This window comes from Hippocampus zosterae, chromosome 1, assembly GCF_025434085.1.
Source record: "Hippocampus zosterae strain Florida chromosome 1, ASM2543408v3, whole genome shotgun sequence".
Classification (NCBI taxonomy): Eukaryota; Metazoa; Chordata; class Actinopteri; order Syngnathiformes; family Syngnathidae; genus Hippocampus; species Hippocampus zosterae.
Genome location: NC_067451.1, coordinates 35,856,021 through 35,873,119, shown reverse-complemented (window position 1 = coordinate 35,873,119; position 17,099 = coordinate 35,856,021). Strand labels below are relative to the sequence as shown.

The 17,099-nt window shown below is 44.1% G+C and overlaps 1 protein-coding gene and 1 long non-coding RNA gene across 2 annotated transcripts; both read left to right on the top strand.

Annotated features, from left to right (window-relative positions):
• Positions 1–2,018: 2,018 nt before the first annotated feature.
• Positions 2,019–2,808, top strand: LOC127597798 (uncharacterized). The gene is made up of 2 exons (XR_007961765.1): positions 2,019–2,132; positions 2,615–2,808. It is a non-coding gene; the product is annotated as an uncharacterized LOC127597798 (long non-coding RNA).
• A 3,176-nt stretch (positions 2,809–5,984) lies between these two features.
• rnf103 (ring finger protein 103) lies at positions 5,985–16,999 on the top strand. The gene is made up of 7 exons (XM_052059499.1): positions 5,985–6,714; positions 7,554–7,702; positions 9,980–10,095; positions 11,747–12,169; positions 12,266–12,398; positions 12,719–12,805; positions 15,797–16,999. The coding sequence occupies exons 1-7, from the start codon at positions 6,489–6,491 to the stop codon at positions 16,718–16,720; spliced, it is 2,058 nt and encodes a 685-aa protein (XP_051915459.1). The 5' UTR covers positions 5,985–6,488; the 3' UTR covers positions 16,721–16,999.
• The last annotated feature ends 100 nt before the right edge of the window (positions 17,000–17,099 follow it).

Below are 17,099 nucleotides of genomic sequence, written 5' to 3'. Positions count from 1 at the left end.
ATCATGGATAGAATGTGTGAAACATGCCTTGATGCTACAGTGGACCACAGGAAACTAAAACTGTCTCATTGCTCATGCTCATCTCATCGGTTGAGTGACTGGTGGAATGACCATTCGAATGTAGATGATCTGATCAAGGAGCCATGGCAAGCAAATCACGGACACAAATCATTTGAATGTAATCAGCTGAATTGTGCACAACGTAGCTACTCATTTTCAGACTGCCAATTTTAAAGGAAGTTCAAAGTAATTTATTATAGAATTTACAAGTATCAATGGAATTGCATTGCTTTGACCTTTTCCAACGTCACCGACAAGGTTTGCTTTTACAGTTTCTTGAAATCTTGACTATAAATTGACCTTAACCTTTCTTGAAGTTTTACTATTTCCTCATTTCAGATGTTTTCTCCCTTGCATTCACATGGCGTGTTGCAAATTCATCACTTCTGGATTTTTTATCAGAATGTACAGTACATTAAACCTGTTTGGCCAGTTTTACAACGTGGTCCATTTGGATTAAAAATGCATGACATTAAATTATCCTTTGGCTGATATTCATTTCATGATAATTCATATTTATGTTGCATGATAGGTTTCTGTTACAGCCACCGGTTTCTGGGTAACTTACTAAAGATTTTCTTGTCCACACCAATTCTCCAGCTTGTCCCCTTAACCCTGGACTGGTTGACAGCAAGTTAGGCTACATACTGTATGTAAACCACAACTAGACCAATAAGTCAGATCAGAAATTGAGTGATTGCCCCCCCCCCCCATCCCCCTCCAAAAAAGTTGAAAAGATTTAAATTTTAAATACTGTTTGTTGAGGAATGGGAGCTGTCAATTTGCTCTTGGCCCTTCCTTGGTTACAGATTCTTTTATCTCTCTATAAGGTGGAAGAAGACCCAACACCACGTAGTCTTTTCTTCAGTTTATCGCAACGCAACACGAATCGATTCAGGCTCCTGTGAGTCTCAGATTTCATCAGGAAGCCCCGAAGAAACACATTCATGAGATTATATAGAGACAATATGATAATGAGAGGCAGGGAGGTACGCCTCTCATGCAAATCCCGAAACAAAGAAAGTAACATGTCATCTGACCCGGTGTGGCCGGAGGAAGCCAGGAGCGGTGAGGTGAGACCAGGCCACCACTACCCCCCATTTGGTGCGATGGCAGGAACACAGATACCTGAGATAACAGCTCCTCTAAAACATGTCCCGTGGAGGGGGGCCCCAGAAGTGGTGGGGGTCGAGGGCACTAAAGTTGATTGTAATAACATTGAGCAGGAAATACCTTCAACCGCATTGTACATTGTTTCTTTCAGTGTCTGAACAAACACAACCAACAGGAAGGAACAACACCATAACCAAGTAAAAAGCAGAGATAAGGAAGATCAAGCAAAGTTCGATCTTGATATGATGACAAAGTATAGACCACTGCTGCTGGTCACAGATCTTGAGATTAGGGTTCCTCTTTGAGGGCACTTGAGAGCCTTCAGGGACTTTTATGAGGTGGTGGAGGCAAGAAAACCCTTGGGGGGCTGTTAATTAACCAAAGGGAAATGGGCTCTAAACTTCACAGTACATTCTTTGTTTTAACTACTTCAGCAGATGTTCAGGAGAGAGACTAGTGTCAATAGTTCTCATAGCAAGATGAAATTCAACAATGTTCTACTACTACTTCTAGCGGAATAATTCCTTAACACTGTTAAAACCGTAAACGTGTTTAATTGTACTACCTCTGATAGGGTCTGGCTGATCATTGTTCCCCTAATGAGTGAAGTTATCACTTATATACTGTATGTTACAAGTTTAGCTTAAAACTATGTATCATAGACAGGTCGACTTTGACTATAAGCCTCACTTTGTGCCTTGCAAATGACCGCCAGTTGAACCTTATGAGGCGACCTTAATTTGAACTGTCTTGGCAACAGAAAATACTGTTAACACCTTTCGTGAACATAGACCACACAAGTACGTAGGCACGTCTGGTAACTAGACTGCGGTTTCGCACTTACAGCTGTTTTCATGATTTCATCATGTTTTATAAGAACACAATATCAGGAACATCAGAACATAAAAATTATTAAAAGAAATAAAAATAAACCAAGAACATTTCAACCATCATCCCAGGTGTCACGTTGTGCCCGAAGCGATAAAATGATCGCTTCGTGCACAACAAGATAAGGAGGTGGATCCCCGAAATAGCAGACAAAGAAAAAGATGGTCTGAGAACAAATGAGTTTTAATACAAAAACACAAAAATACCCGTCCGGGAGCAACAAACAGAAAACGCTGGTCAAAATCAGGACTAGGAATAAAAAGAAGTAACAGAAAACGCTTGCGAGAAAATGGCAAGGAATATAGTTGGCAACAATAGGAATTCATACGAGTAGATATAACGACGCGCAATCACAGCCACAAGGCTACACGGCAACGAATGGATATGAACAGTAAGCGAGAGAATTGGCACGGCGTAGAATACTCCGGTAGTAAGTCAACTGCCCGAGCGCAAAGATAAAGCCCGTGTAATCAGTCCCTAATGGGTGACAGGTGTGTCGGCGGTAGGCAGGAAAAGCCTGCCCCCTGCTGGTAAACACGGGACGTGACACCAGGGAAGGACAAGAAACCAAGGACAGCCAAACCGTCATACCGAAACAGAAAAGATGATACCCATAAGGAGATACGCCCCGCTTTGAACACATAAGACTCGTCTAGGAACTTTGTCGTGAGCGCATTTGTGTCTTTACCATAACACTTGTTTCTTTCAACTTGTGCCCTGAACGTTCAGTAAAACATCTTGCAAGAACTTCTCCATTTCCAGCCTCTGATTTTCGCACATCAACTCGGCCCGAATCAAACGAACGCGTGGAGGACCTGGGGGAAGTGGAGGACGGTGAAGGGATCCCGCCGTGTCCACAACAACACGCTTCGCCCTGCTTGATCGCCTCCAACATGAAATAGAGGTATCTCATATATATATATAGTATACAGGTTTTAGAAAATGAATGGAGGAATTTCATTTTCAGTTTCCGCGTGGGAGGCAGGAGTCGTGGAGACACATGCACTTAAGCCAACAGCAACTGTACATTTGTGACAAACACAGCTGTGTTGAAACAACTGATTTAACAGCTGGCTGGCAAGAACAGGTGACGCGCTCAATCTTTAAAAGTGTTGGAAGAGTGATGCAAATTTCTGATATATCTTTAAACTGGCATACAACAGCGATGTGATGTGAGCAGACTTTCCATCACTTTGGTATAAGTTTAGAATCTGTTTTTCTTTTCAGCTCATAAAGTTTGCTCCTGGGACTCTGCACAGAACAGTTATACAATTATACAATTATAATATAGTATATTAACAATTATACAACAATTATACAATACAATACATGCTGATTTATATAGCGCTTTCACAACAGCGGCAGCTGTAACAAAGCGCTTAACAAAATAGTTAACATAAAGTAAAATAATAAACACAACACATAACATAAAACACGGACAGTCGTACAGTCCTAAACACTTTTCCGTCACACGCTTTGTTGTTTGAAGCAGTTTGAGATGAAAGAGGACAGAATCAAAGTGTCCTTTAACCAGTGGATCAGAGATACTCAAAATGTGCACATCGGCTACAAGCTAAGTTTCAAAGTCAACAAGAAGCTGGAGCATCCATTGAAGGAAAAAAAAAGAGATTGGTTCACTTCTCCTGTCCCATGAAAATCCATTTCAATTCCAAGCGGCGAATCTCGGTTCCAAATACGCTCTGCGCCGACACTCCTCTCTTCATCCTCAACTTCAGCAACCAACCATCCAGTCGCACCAACGCCGACTGTCCCACAGCGCGAGATCTCCACTGAACAAAATGAGGTTGTGAAAAATGCTGCCCATTACAGGCGCAAAAAACACAAGCACCCCAGGTCTGTCCAGCACCGACAGTGAATGGCGCCGACATTCCTCCCAATCAAAATCTGTGCTGGTACAGGCGTGCTACAGAGAAGGCGCAACCACCAAGCACAGATACTTCTCCTTTGACGAATGTCATGGCCAAAAACCGCTGAAAAAAGTCCATATCCGGTCCACACAATGAAACAACAAACAACAGTGACAAAACAAAAGACAAAAACACCAAAAAAGAACAAAAAAGCAAGGCTCTTGAAGAGCACTTATCGAAGGCTGCCTACTCGGGCGCCATCTTGGGGAAAAAAATCATTATACATCAACAGTGAATAGAATAAACTTAACAAAAAATGTTTTGATTTTCTTTTTACCCAAAATCTAATCGTATGTTGGACCAGTGCGGAGGTCGGCAACACGCGGCTCCAGAGCTGCATGCGGCTCATTATCGACATCTAGTGGCTCCCTGGAGCTTTATAAAACATGTTTGAAAATGGAAAAATATTTTCATAGTCGGCTAATATAGCTCAAATAGATATAGATACATGTTGCAGCTCCGTAAAAGGAGAGCTGTGGTGTTGTTTTTTTAAACGTATACTTTATTTATGCTTTTAACAGTCTCGACAAACACAGACACGTCTGTGTCCGACTCCGTGCATCCTCTCTTATCTTCGACTCAAGAGGCGTTCAAAGACAGCCTCTGAAAAACAGAAATTAATGATCAATTCACTGACACTAAGAAAAGCGAAAATAATTCATCAAAACAAAAAATCAAGCGAGGAAATCACAAAATAAATTCTATGAGGGCGCTTGTGAACACACAACAAATGAATAAGCAATAAACATAAACAATTAGGAGACAATCCAGTCATTAAGAGACATTAAGATTAACATATCCTTTATTTGTCCCACACTGGGGAAATTTACAGTCTACAACAGCAAGATTGTGGGTAGAAAGAAGAAAAAAAAACAAACACCGTTCAATTAAGTACAATATAAATACAAATGCATAAGTCGCAGTGCTATTTACAATTTTTTTCACATCATTTAATTATTATTATTATTCATTCATTTTCCGAACCGCTTGATCCTCACTAGGGTCGCGGCGGGTGCTGGAGCCTATCCCAGCTGGACAGTAGGTGGGGGGCACCCTGAACCGGTTGCCAGCCAATCGCAGGGCACACAAAGACGAACAACCATCCACGCTCACACTCACACCTAGGGACAATTTAGAGTGTTCAATCAGCCTGCACGCAATGTTTTTGGAGGAGGAAACCGGAGCACCTGGAGAAAACCCACGCAGGCCCGGGGAGAACATGCAAACTCCACACACGGAGGCCGGAGCTGGAATTGAACCCGGTACCTCGGAGGCCGGAGCTGGAATTGAACCCGGTACCTCTGCACTGTGAAGCCGACGTGCTAACCACTGAACTACCGGGCCGCCTATTATTATTATTATTCATTCATTCATCTTCTGTACCGCTTGATCCTCACTAGGGTCGCGGGGGTGCTGGAGCCCATTCCAGCCGTCTCCGGGCAGTAGGCGGGGGACACCCTGAATCGGTTGCCAGCCAATCGCAGGGCACACATAGACGAACAACCATCCACGCTCACACTCACACCTAGGGACAATTTAGAGTGTTCAATCAGCCTGCCATGCATATTTTTGGAATGTGGGAGGAAACCGGAGCACCCGGAGAAAACCCACGCAGGCCCGGGGAGAACATGCAAACTCCACACAGGGAGGCCGGAGCTGGAATCGAACCCGGTACCTCTGCACTGTGAAGCCGACGTGCTAACCACTGGACTACCGGGCCGCCCACATTATTATTATTATTATTATTATTATTATTATTATTATTATTATTATTATTATTATTATTATTATTATTATTATTATTCAGCAGCCGCAGCCTGACAGCAGTCGGTAGGAACGAGCGGCGGTATCTCTCCTTGCAGCGCGGGTGTAACATATGCTCTATGTACATACATAGAGCATGTGTTTCCTTCATTGTAAATTTTATAGAATGCTTTTATTTTTTTATTTTTTTTTGCGGTTCCAGACATATTTGTTTTTTGTCCTATATGGCTCTTTCAACATTTTGGGTTGCCGACCCCTGTACCAGTGTTTGGAAAACTAGTTCTCTTCGAGATTATATGGGTGAAAATGACGTCACTTTCCAACGTCAGCTGATCGGAGCTATTTCGTAGACGTAAATGTGTTTTTCCGGGTCGTGTGAGTGAAAAGAAATGCGAGCTGGACCTCGGCGCGGTGCTGTCGAGCGTCCACTTCTGCAGTTGGGCACAGTGCAGCTGATCGCGGGTTGTTTTGGTCGTTACATCATCTGGGCCTGAAAATCAGCTGGAATGCTAAGCTAATGGGCTAGCTGTTGACAGTGAGCAGGTTTCGTGCTGGTCAGGGGTTAGCCTCCCAGCTAACTCTCCACCCAAGTCATGAACGTATATGACGCAATGGAGTCGATTTTCTTTTGATAACATCGGTTCATCAAAGAAGACTTAGGAGGCCCATGTCGGGAAGTCCGCGCAGGCTGTCAGAGGAATTCTCTCACACACGGCATCGTCGTCCAGCTGTACGATGTGGCTGAAATTGTTCTTTTTGCTCCTATATTTCATCGTTTTGTTCATGTTAGCTCGGATATTCGAGGCCGTGGTTTGGTATGAGACTGGTGTGTTCGCGACACAGCTGGTCGACCCGGTTTCGCTCAGCTATAAGAAGCTGAAGACCATCCTGGAGTGTCGAGGGCTGGCTTACGCTGGGCTGGCTGAGAAGAAGGATGTCAGCCAGCTGGTGGAGAAATCAGGTAGACGTCCTTACCTGCATTCGGTGTTTCCAGCCTTTGCCGCTTATCCTCGTTTAGTTCATGTTACGCAGGTGAAGCTTTGGTTGTCTACCGAGGCCTTCCCGAGCCTGCTTCTGTCAGCCAAATCGAGTGCATCCTCCAAATACCTGTTTTAGCGTCTTCACTTCATGCATGTGAAAATCGCATCCTTGTCAATGTTACCATGAAGCCAGACAAATGATTTTTCAGGTTTGAAGCTTGAAAATGTGACACGCGTGTGGCAAACCACGCATGTAGCGCTATTAACAATTTACAATGCCCAAAACGATAAATTGGCCCATAAAGCACTTTTAATATTGGTCCAAAAAATGGCCGATTTTATGACGGGTTTTTGACATTTTTATTTTAACACAAAGCACCATAAGACAAAGATAATGCCATGTAAACATCACTCCTCTCAAAAATCCTTTGTTGATTTTTCTCTCTGTTGTAAAGCTAAACAAATGGTAACAAACAAAGTATTTTAAAACAGTCAAATGTTCTGTCTGTTATTTATTTGTTGAAAAATCATAATTTATTTTTTTATGGATCATATGATTAATCAGATATCAGAATTTAAAGGGGAAGGCATGTCGAAAAATATATTGACAAAAACATGTTCGATGCGCTCCACTCGTCTCAAGGTGGCTTTTTTTCTTCTTCATCTTTGTTTACGAGGTTTGGTGACTCGATTCCGAGGGGTTCTTTGGTTCCATTCAAATTGTTTGTAGTGTTCAATTACTAGAGTCAGACATCATATGCATGACTCAACAACCAATGTTTACAGCATTTGATGAAATTTTTTTTTCTCAAAACCACAGGAGAGCTGACACATGGGGAGCTATATTCAGCCATCAAGAAGGAGAATGAGCAAACGGAGGCAGGTGATGCCAGCAGCACACATTTCAGTGGTGAGATGCACTTCTATGAATTGGTGGAGGACACTAAAGATGGCATCTGGTTGGTTCAGGTACGACGAACTATATCATCGTATATATGAATGTTAGTACAGCATTTTTCTTGTGTGAGGAGAACAAACATAGCACGATACAGATTCTGAACTCCACCAAGGAGCATGGTTGTATAATTCATTGCAACAGCTTGACATTGGTGCAACTTTCCCCTTTTTGTTCTTGTATTGTATAATTAAATGATGTGAAGGAAAATTGTAAATAGTACTGCGATTTATCCATTTTGTGTTCATATTCCATTTAATTGAAAGATGTTTGTTGTTTTTTTCTCTTTCTTCTTTCTTCTTTCTACATACATTCTTGCTGCTGGAGGCTGTAAATTTCCCCAGTGTGGGACGAATAAAGGATATCTTCTCTTATATGGAGCATTTTTCAACCAATGCCTAACGAGGTTATGGTGGTTTGGAATTTTGTATTTAGTTTTTATTTTAAAAAGTCTTTTAAAAGTAGTTCGTTTTAATTAATTTTCACCGCGGGTTTATTTCTTTTTACTAGTTTTAGGTTGTTTTTTTTCAGGGGGGGGAAGATGCTTCGTTTAAGGTGTTTTATTAGTGTGGCACGAATATGAGAATTTTTTCGGTATTACTTTCAGTAAAATGTTTGATTTTCATTTTCAATTTGGTGTGCCAGTCGGAGGCCGAGCGTGGCCGACCTCACCGCGGCCTCGCTTGGAAGAGTGTGAGAAATGTTGCGTTTGCCGAAAGGCTCGCCGCCGGCTCACGGGCCGCTGGCGACGTGGCGGTGAGCTTTGCCGCTGGGCAGCCTGGTGAGTGGTGGGGGCGTCTCGGCCTAGCTGCTGCGTGGGCGTGCCTGGGCAGGAGCGGGCGGTGCTCGGAACTCCTTTGGTGCTGAAGGCGCCGTACGCCCAAACACCAGCTTAAGCCCAAGCCGGCAGAAGCCCTCTGATGGTCGGTTATGGCTGTGGACCACCCCCACTACTCCTCCTTCCTTGTAAATGTTTTGAACCCGAAGCCTGGCTCTCTAAAACGCCATGTGGCTGCCGAGCCGCTGTCATGATATCATCTTAAAGCTGTCTGCTGTAAATAGGAATTCATATATGGTTCATTGATGAAACAGCAAATAGTAATGAAGTCCCATGTGTGGGTGAACGTAAAGAAGTGGACTTTTCAGAGCAGCGGAGCTCGAGCCGGGGCGGCCGGCGGCTTTCCCGAATACACTTGTCGGGCATCCTGCTGGCTGCTTGAGAAAGTCGCTGTGTTTTTATTTTACAGATCTGGTCTGAGGGTGGCTCCATCAATCTTAGACATATAAGACAGAGGAACCAATCGTTTTCTTGAATTGAGCAGAACTGGTGCTGAGATAGTAGTAAGGTTCAGAGATGTGCGAATGATGGGTGGATGCTAACACAATGTTTTTTTTAATTTTTGGGGTTCTGGTGAGAAATTAGTGCTTTAACATGGCTAAAAACTATCCATCCATCCATGTTCTGATCCACTTAATCCTCACAATTGTCGCGGGGCATCCCGGAGCCTATCCCGGCTGTTTCTGTACAGTCGGCGGCGTACAAACATTATAAAAACAACCATCCATAAATCAAATACAGGTACTATTTAACAGTCTGCAGACTTTATCGTCCATTAAGTGCAGTGCATAATGCTGTTTCTAAAGTTTGATGCATCACAACCAACGTGAAATAAAGCAAGGATGGTTTCGCTTGTTGACCAAGTTTCCAACTTTTAAATAGCATTTGTGGCTTTATTTTTTATTTGTTTTCTCAAGAAATATTCCACACATAGTGTGTCACTGCAAGCCACCTACCTACCAGCTCTTATCTGTGAGCCGTCGTTAAACTGGATGGATGGAATGGCTGAAAAGTGCTCGTGATTTATTTCACTGCAAGTTCAACCCGGTTGTAATGTGTACAGGAGAGCTTTGTTCTGTCGCCTCACCTTTCGGATTGAACCAACTCCCAGACGTTGGACCTTCCGGCTACTGGCCATGCAGCAATACCAAAATAAATATATTTAAAATCAACCCAAAGGCGAATAGATTACAATGTATGAAATTAAATTACGAAGATGAAAACGAATGATCGGTTTGGTATAATTATCGTTGGTTCTCATTAGTTTTGTAAACACCGTTTATAATTTTATTGATTTATTTCACAATTAAAATGTTTGTTATTTCTCTGCCTGCAACCGGTTCGGGGTGTAGCCCGCAGGCTGTCTAAAGACAGCTGACATAGGCTCCGGCACGCTCGCGACCCTCGTGAGGATCAGCGGATTTGATAATGGATGGATGTTATCTCTTTGCAGGTCATTGCTCAAGACCGAGAAGCTCTTCTCAGTAAGTCCAACTGGGGGAAGATGGTACAAAAAGTGTCCCAGTTTGGAATCCGAACTGGAACTTTTAACTGCTCTCATGACCACAGGTTGGTTGGAACCGCACCATTACGATCAAGAAAAATTGAAGGGCAAAATCACTGTCTTTATTCTTGCTTAATTTCCCCTGAAGGAATGACAGTTACTCAAACTGAACAATGCAGAGTTTGGCTGTTGAAGATGTCGTAGCTTATTTGGTGATGGCTTGTCAGAAATGTCATATACCGTATTGGCCCGAATATAAGACGGCCCTGATTATAAGATGACCCCCTCTTTTTAAAGACTCGAGTTTGAAAAAAGCCTCTTTGAACACCAAATTAGTTTTTATACAGAAAATAATTCCAGTACATCTGAAACAAATGATTCTAACAATATATTTGGGAGAAAAAGCATGTTATTTTGCCTCATTCAAGTCTTAATATATGGACATTTAAATATGTAAACTAAAGTGCAATCACATTTGTAAATGAATGGCTTCTGGTTTTTGAAATGTAAATTACATCATAACTTCTCCTCAGCTGCCAATTAACCTGGCCGATCTTCGACCCACTTTTCTCCAGATTGTCGCTGCGTTTCTCCATTTTCTGTTATCTCTTCTATTATTTTCTTCTCTTTTCTTTCTTACCGCTATTTTTTATTTTTCTTCTTCCTGCTACCGCTATTTTTGTTTTTTATTCTTCGTGACTGGTTCACTTTGGCCTGGGGAGTCAAGTTCAGCATTCGTTTCGGTGATATCTGGCGACATCTAGCGTCGTGAATGCCTAGACCCCGAATATAAGACGACCCCCACTTTTCAGTCTTATTTCAATGCAAAAAACACCATCTTATATTCGGGCCAATACGGTAAGTTAAAAAAAAAAACAGGGGGGGGGGGTCGCCTTTAAAATTTCTTGCACTAGTTTGAAAACTAAGGTTCACTATTAGTCCTTCACATAATTTTGGTGGCACCTGTACACTGGTTGGTAATATGTTGACTATAACATGGTGTTTAATTAGTGTAGCCCGAATATGAGAAGGATTTGCTGCAAAATAATTTGAGGCCAGCGTGTATCGTCAAATGTTTTTTAATGATGACAACTTTATCCATCATCGAATAACAAATGCCGTCACGCTGCACTGTGTTGCTATACACTAAGTGTCATAATGACGAAATGCCAAGCGGCTGTGGCTCAGTGAAGTGAAGTGAATGGTGAGATGTTTTCTTTTTATTTTGGTCCTTGAAAAGTATGTCTCCACGTCAAAATGCTTGTGCAATGTGCATTGTTGGAATGCCACTGCCAAGTCATTTTTGTTTTTCTTTGAAGCAGTGACATCCATTTGCTTAACACAATGCCTTCATTTTAGTGGGCTGAGTACACACTCATATCCATTAATGCAATTGTACTATCAATCTATATATTTTGCACATTGCCTAATAAACCAGGATAAAAAAAAACAATCTGACAAGCAAATTTTCTGTATGCACAGATATGGATGTATTGCTGTTGAAGCACAATATCATTTCCTGTGCAGGAGAGTCATTTTGTATTCGATATGACTATCTAACTGTGTGTGTATTTTACTGCAGAAAAAATAGAACTAGCTGTATGTCAGTTGTAGGACAGATCAAATTTCTGTCCTGTGTCCTCACCGTCTCATATCGACAAAGTAGTAAAAAGTGCAGTGGCAGCACATGACGCCACTCTGCCTTCTCCCCACAAGGTCGTGTATCCGACGAGGCTGGCAGCGTTCCACTCTGGTCATGTCAGTCCCGCAGACGTCGGCATCGAAGGGCAAAGTCATGCTGAAAGAATACGACGGCCGGCGCATCGAACCCGAACTTATCTTCCGTTGGATGACCTCCCAGATGTCTCACCGGATCAAGACGCTCTGTCACTCAGAGAAATTGCTGGAGGAGTGGCGCCCCGACCCGCTCCACCCGTTAAAGATGTTTCTGTTCGCACCCCTGCCTCAGCCGCCCGTTTTCTTCTCCTCGCTCTCTGTCAAGTTCACCGGCAGGATCGAGTTCATATTCGTGGATGTAAGTCACTGGGACAATCGCAGCAGCCTGTTGGAGATTGGCGTGACACAGAGCCCCGCCTACATCCTGAAGATGCCAGAGGGCATCTATCACTATGGCAACAGGTGACCATTCAGCGTGAAACAGATTCCGGGCGTCTCATTGTTGAACGTGGACCAGCACTTTTTAAAAATGTCTTTTTATTTGTTCATTCTCCGCAGTACTGGCGAGTTCTTGTCTGTGGCAGCCATGGACACCTTCCTGCGATCGGTCCAACCAGAGGTCAATGACCTTTTTGTCCTCAGCCTTGTCCTGATCAACCTGTTGGCGTGGATGGATCTCTTCATTACACAGGTGACCTTCGACTCCACCTGAATAGTTTCATTTGATTTGCATGCAATGTATACAGTAGGTTGACTGTATCTCAAGTGATACCTTCATTCCAAATTGTCGACAGCAAAAATGCTCACAATGCATCATACAAACGGTCGAATCGGCAGGAAGCGCAGAAGCCGCTGGGTTATTTGCTCGCGAAGGCCACACAAGCGAAATAAAACTACTCGTTAAAAGTGTGGTGGAGCCATTGGCTGACTATCGTCAGTTTTATTCCATTTTGACCAAGCACATTGTGTGAGGTGTATGTTAATGGTGATTCTTTTTTTTTTTATGGGCAGGGAGCAACGGTGAAGCGGTTTGTTGTTCTAATCCGAACGCTTGGGACCTACAATTCCATCCTTTTGGTGTCCTGGCTTCCATTTCTGGTAGGAAATGACATGTCATTCTGCAGAAACACTCATTGTGTTATTATTTACTGAACGTGCATGTTTGTTTACACACGTCATCAATCTTCATTCAGTACGCTGCTTCGTCCCTCTCCTGTCAGTCACGTTGCTCGCCGATTAGGTCGTCAGCACACATGTGCACTCGGGGCGGAACGGCTTTTGAAAAAGGGTTTGGCTCGACAGTTTCGGTTTGCCTCGCAGATGTTTCTTTGCTTGGTAGGCACGCGCAACTCTTTCTCATTTACACGGGCATACACTAGATAGAGAAAGATGTCCATCCATCCGTTTTCCGATCTGCTTTGTCCTCCCTCGAGTCACGGGGGGTGCTGGAGCCCATCCCGGCCGGACACCCGGTTGCCAGCCAATCGCAGACAAACGACCATCCGCACTCACACTCACACCTAGGAACAATTTGGAGGGCCCAATCAACCCGTCATGCATGTTTTTGGAATGTGGGAGGAAATCAGAGTACCCGGAGAAAACCCACACAGGCACGGGGAGAACATGCAAACTCCACACAGGGACGCCGGAGCTGGAATCGAACCCGGTACCTCTGCACTGTGAGGTCGACGCGCTAACCAATTGACCACCGGACCGCCTAGAGCAAGATCTATTTTTATAGTTAAAAAGAAACACTCAACACGAATAATTTGAATGCTGGGAACATACTTCCTCTGATCATTTTTCTGATCTGGGTTCTGTCCTTGGCCCATTGCTATTTCTAATCTATCTTCTTCCCGTGGGTAATATCTTCAGGAAACATCACATTCATTTTCATTGCTACGCGGATGACACCCAGCTCTACATCTCTACCAAACCTAATACCGTACTTCCACCATCCTCCCTAACCAACTGCCTGCAGGAATTAAAATCTTGGTTCACCTCAAATTTCCTCAAACTGAATAGCAATAAAACTGAATTCCTCCTTATAGGCACTAAATCCAATCTAAACAAAATAAACAACTTCTCCATTCCCTTCGAAAGCTCTTCCATCTCCCCGTCCCCTCAGGTCAAGAGTCTGGGTGTCATCCTTGATAGCACCCTCTCCTTCACCTCACATATCAACCACATCACTCATTCTGCATATTATCATCTTCGAAACATCCACCGGCTCCGCTCTTCTCTCACTCCTCAGTCCACTGCTATACTTGTACACACCCTCGTCACCTCGCGACTCGATTACTGTAATTCCCTTCTGTTTGGTCTCCCTCAAAAAACCCTCCATAAGCTTCAGCTGGTCCAAAATTCAGCCGCCCGCATTATCACACTCACGCCATACATAAACCATATTACACCTGTCCTCCAACATCTCCACTGGCTTCCCATTTTACACCGCATTCAATATAAAATCCTGCTACTCACATTCAAATCCATTCATGACCTAGCCCCTCCATACCTATCTGACCTCATCCATATTCCTACGCCTGTCCGCTCTCTTCGTTCCTCCTCCTCTGTCCTCCTCTCTGTCCCCCCTGCTCGCCTCGTCACCATGGGAAATAGAGCCTTCAGTCGCTCTGCTCCCCAGCTATGGAACTCACTCCCCGCTGACCTTCGTAATACAGCCTCATTAACACATTTCAAATCCCGCCTCAAAACACATCTGTTTCGACAAGCCTATTCACTCAGACCATAAAGCCATTGTTTTATTTATTTATTTTGTTGTATTTTTTCTTATCTTATTTAATGTAGTTTTTTAACATTGTACTCGTGATTTTAACTGCTTGTTGTAAGGTGTCCTTGAGTTTCTAGAAAGGCGCCCACAAATAAAATGTATTATTATTTATTATTATTATTTTTTGAACTTTTAACCCAACTGCAGACTTCTGACAGGCAGTCCTAATTGCGTAACAAAAATGAATAAATAGATGCCGATTTCCCAAACAGCCATTCCAGCCTTGTGCAACCAAGTGAAAGAAAACCTGATGCAGATTTTATTCCTTGTCTGTGGTTGTATGTGTTGTGGTTATTTTATTTTATTTTATTTTTTTACAGAGCCCAAGTTATTTTGATTGCTATTTTCAGCAAAGACACTGATAGAGAAATCTACGAGCAAATTGGGATCGTGTTTAAAGTTTTATTTAATTTGGGCATGTCTAAACATTTGGGTGCGTATTCAGACATTTGTCATCTGCGAAGTCTGCAACTTGCTGATTTGTTGTAGACCATACTGTAAGGTGTCAACGTATCTCTGGTTCAAAGCTTAAACCGTGGATCACTAGCGAGGGGCCGGACCGGGGGCATGGTATGCAAATATCTGGGCTAGTGTTTTTCTTGTATTTTGCATATGTAAACAATAAAAGTCCGACTGAAGCACAAGGATCTGTAAGTGTGATCACGGGGCAACTACCGTCGTTCGCTCGCAGAGATCCGCTTCCGCCATCAGAAAGACAATCTCCACAGTCATTTATTTAACTTTGTCCGGGTAAAAAACTCTGACAGATACTTTATTGTTTTACATTTCAATGCAAGTGTTGATTGAGAGATAAATCATTGCTGGAAAAGCCGTTCTTTCTCGTTGCCATCAAAAGAAAAGTCTATCGTGATAGCTTCTGGGAAAATAAGTTGTCCTGAAAAATGTGTTATTGTGTCATGCCGAGTGGACAGAGCCACTATTAAAGCCACTTCACAACAATCCATTTTGCTCTTGGTCCTTATTTGGTGTTTTTTTTAGCTTGAGGGGTGGGCCGGGTCGTCATAATCCTGTCAGTAGGCCCATGACCCGCAACAAACTATTTTCTTGCGGTACCATCATTTTTTTCTCAGCCATTTTCATGCAGTTTGTCCCCCCATAAGTCTACTTGACCTTATAAAGCTTTTTTCGAGATGACTGCTGTTGTCGTTTCGTAGTACACGACACCGAATGACGTTTCCATGCCATTTCTACCTCTCTGTGGTGACACCGAGCGATTGGGAGCATTTTGAGTCGAGATATTGAAGTCGGTGACTAATCCCCTCCTCCTTTTTGCCAAGGCGCTCCTCCAGCTGTCCTACCTGGACACTCTGTACGGCTACAGTCTGAAGTTGCTTCGCTACGCCGACACCACCACGCTGGCCAGCGTGGTGAGATCCGACTGGACCTTCTATTCATCGCACCCGGCTCTCTTCCTATCCACTTACCTAGCCCACGGCCTGCTGGTCGATTATTTTGAGAAAAAGCGCCGCTGTGGCAACAGAAGCCAAGAGGACAGCAGCACTAACTTGGAGTGGCTGGCCAGTCTGTGGGAGTGGTACACCTCCTATCTACTTCACCCGATCGCATCGCTTCAACAGGTGCCGTCAGACTGGGAGGATGACCCCAGCTTCCTTTTTGAGCGTTTGGCCTTCCCCGATCTCTGGCTCCGCCCGTTAGTGAGCGTGGACTACATTAAAGCTTTACCCGCCTGGAAGTTCCGACGTGGCGGTGCAGATGAACCCGAAGAGGAGACTGACAGTTGCCGCTCGGATACGGACAGTAGTGAGTCGAGTGACTGCGCGCCCCCACCAAGCGGCCAACGGCAGGAGAGCGCACGGGATGGCGACGCGCGCTCTGTCGACAGCAACGCCGAGCGCGCGGGCGCCGCCGCGACATCGTCGCGCCGCCGTCGCCGAGGCGACGCTGATATCCCGTCAGCTGAGGGCGTTGCTCGACGTGAGTGCGGGGAGCGGTCGGGGTGGCCCCGCAACATCCTGCGGTGCTCCGAGTGTGTTGTGTGCCTGGAGAACTTTGTGAGTGAAGAACTACTGATGGGTCTGCCATGCGGCCACGCCTTCCACCAGCAGTGCATTGTGGTGTGGCTGAATGCGGGCCGACACTGCTGTCCCGTGTGTCGCTGGCCCAGCTACAAGAAGAAGCAGCAGCAGCAGCAGCCGCCACCGCCGCATGTGCACGGTAGTCTTAGTTCGGAAACTTCATGAAAAGGAGCCCTCCCTCTCTCCATGTCTTCTCTTTCTCTTCTCCAATCATCATATTTGGGTTCATTAGCGCAAGAAGGAAGTCTATAGCACAACTTGCTTGATGTTACGGTGGGGACGTGGGAGGGATTCCAAAGGTAATGTGTGGGCGTTTGTGTGTGTGTGTGTGTTTGTGTGAGATCCAAGCTGCCCTCATGACCGTAAATATGCTTGTTTCCATTTCTGTGCTGAACATTGTGTCTTCATGCTCCCTTCTGCTAATAAATGTGTAATGGCCAGTCACCATGTGTCCGTTGAAAATTTGGAGCGCCCGTGGAATTTCTTGAACATACTGGCTTCAGCAGTATCACATTGTAATCGATTTATACAAATGTTTGGCTCG

Coding starts and splice junctions, on each gene's coding strand:
- rnf103 (XM_052059499.1), top strand. CDS start 6,489: ATGTGGCTGAAATTGTTCTTTTTGCTCCTATATTTCATCGTTTTGTTC. Junction 7,703..9,979: donor ATGGCATCTGGTTGGTTCAG/GTACGACGAACT, acceptor ATCTCTTTGCAG/GTCATTGCTCAAGACCGAGA. Junction 12,399..12,718: donor TGGATCTCTTCATTACACAG/GTGACCTTCGAC, acceptor TTTTATGGGCAG/GGAGCAACGGTGAAGCGGTT.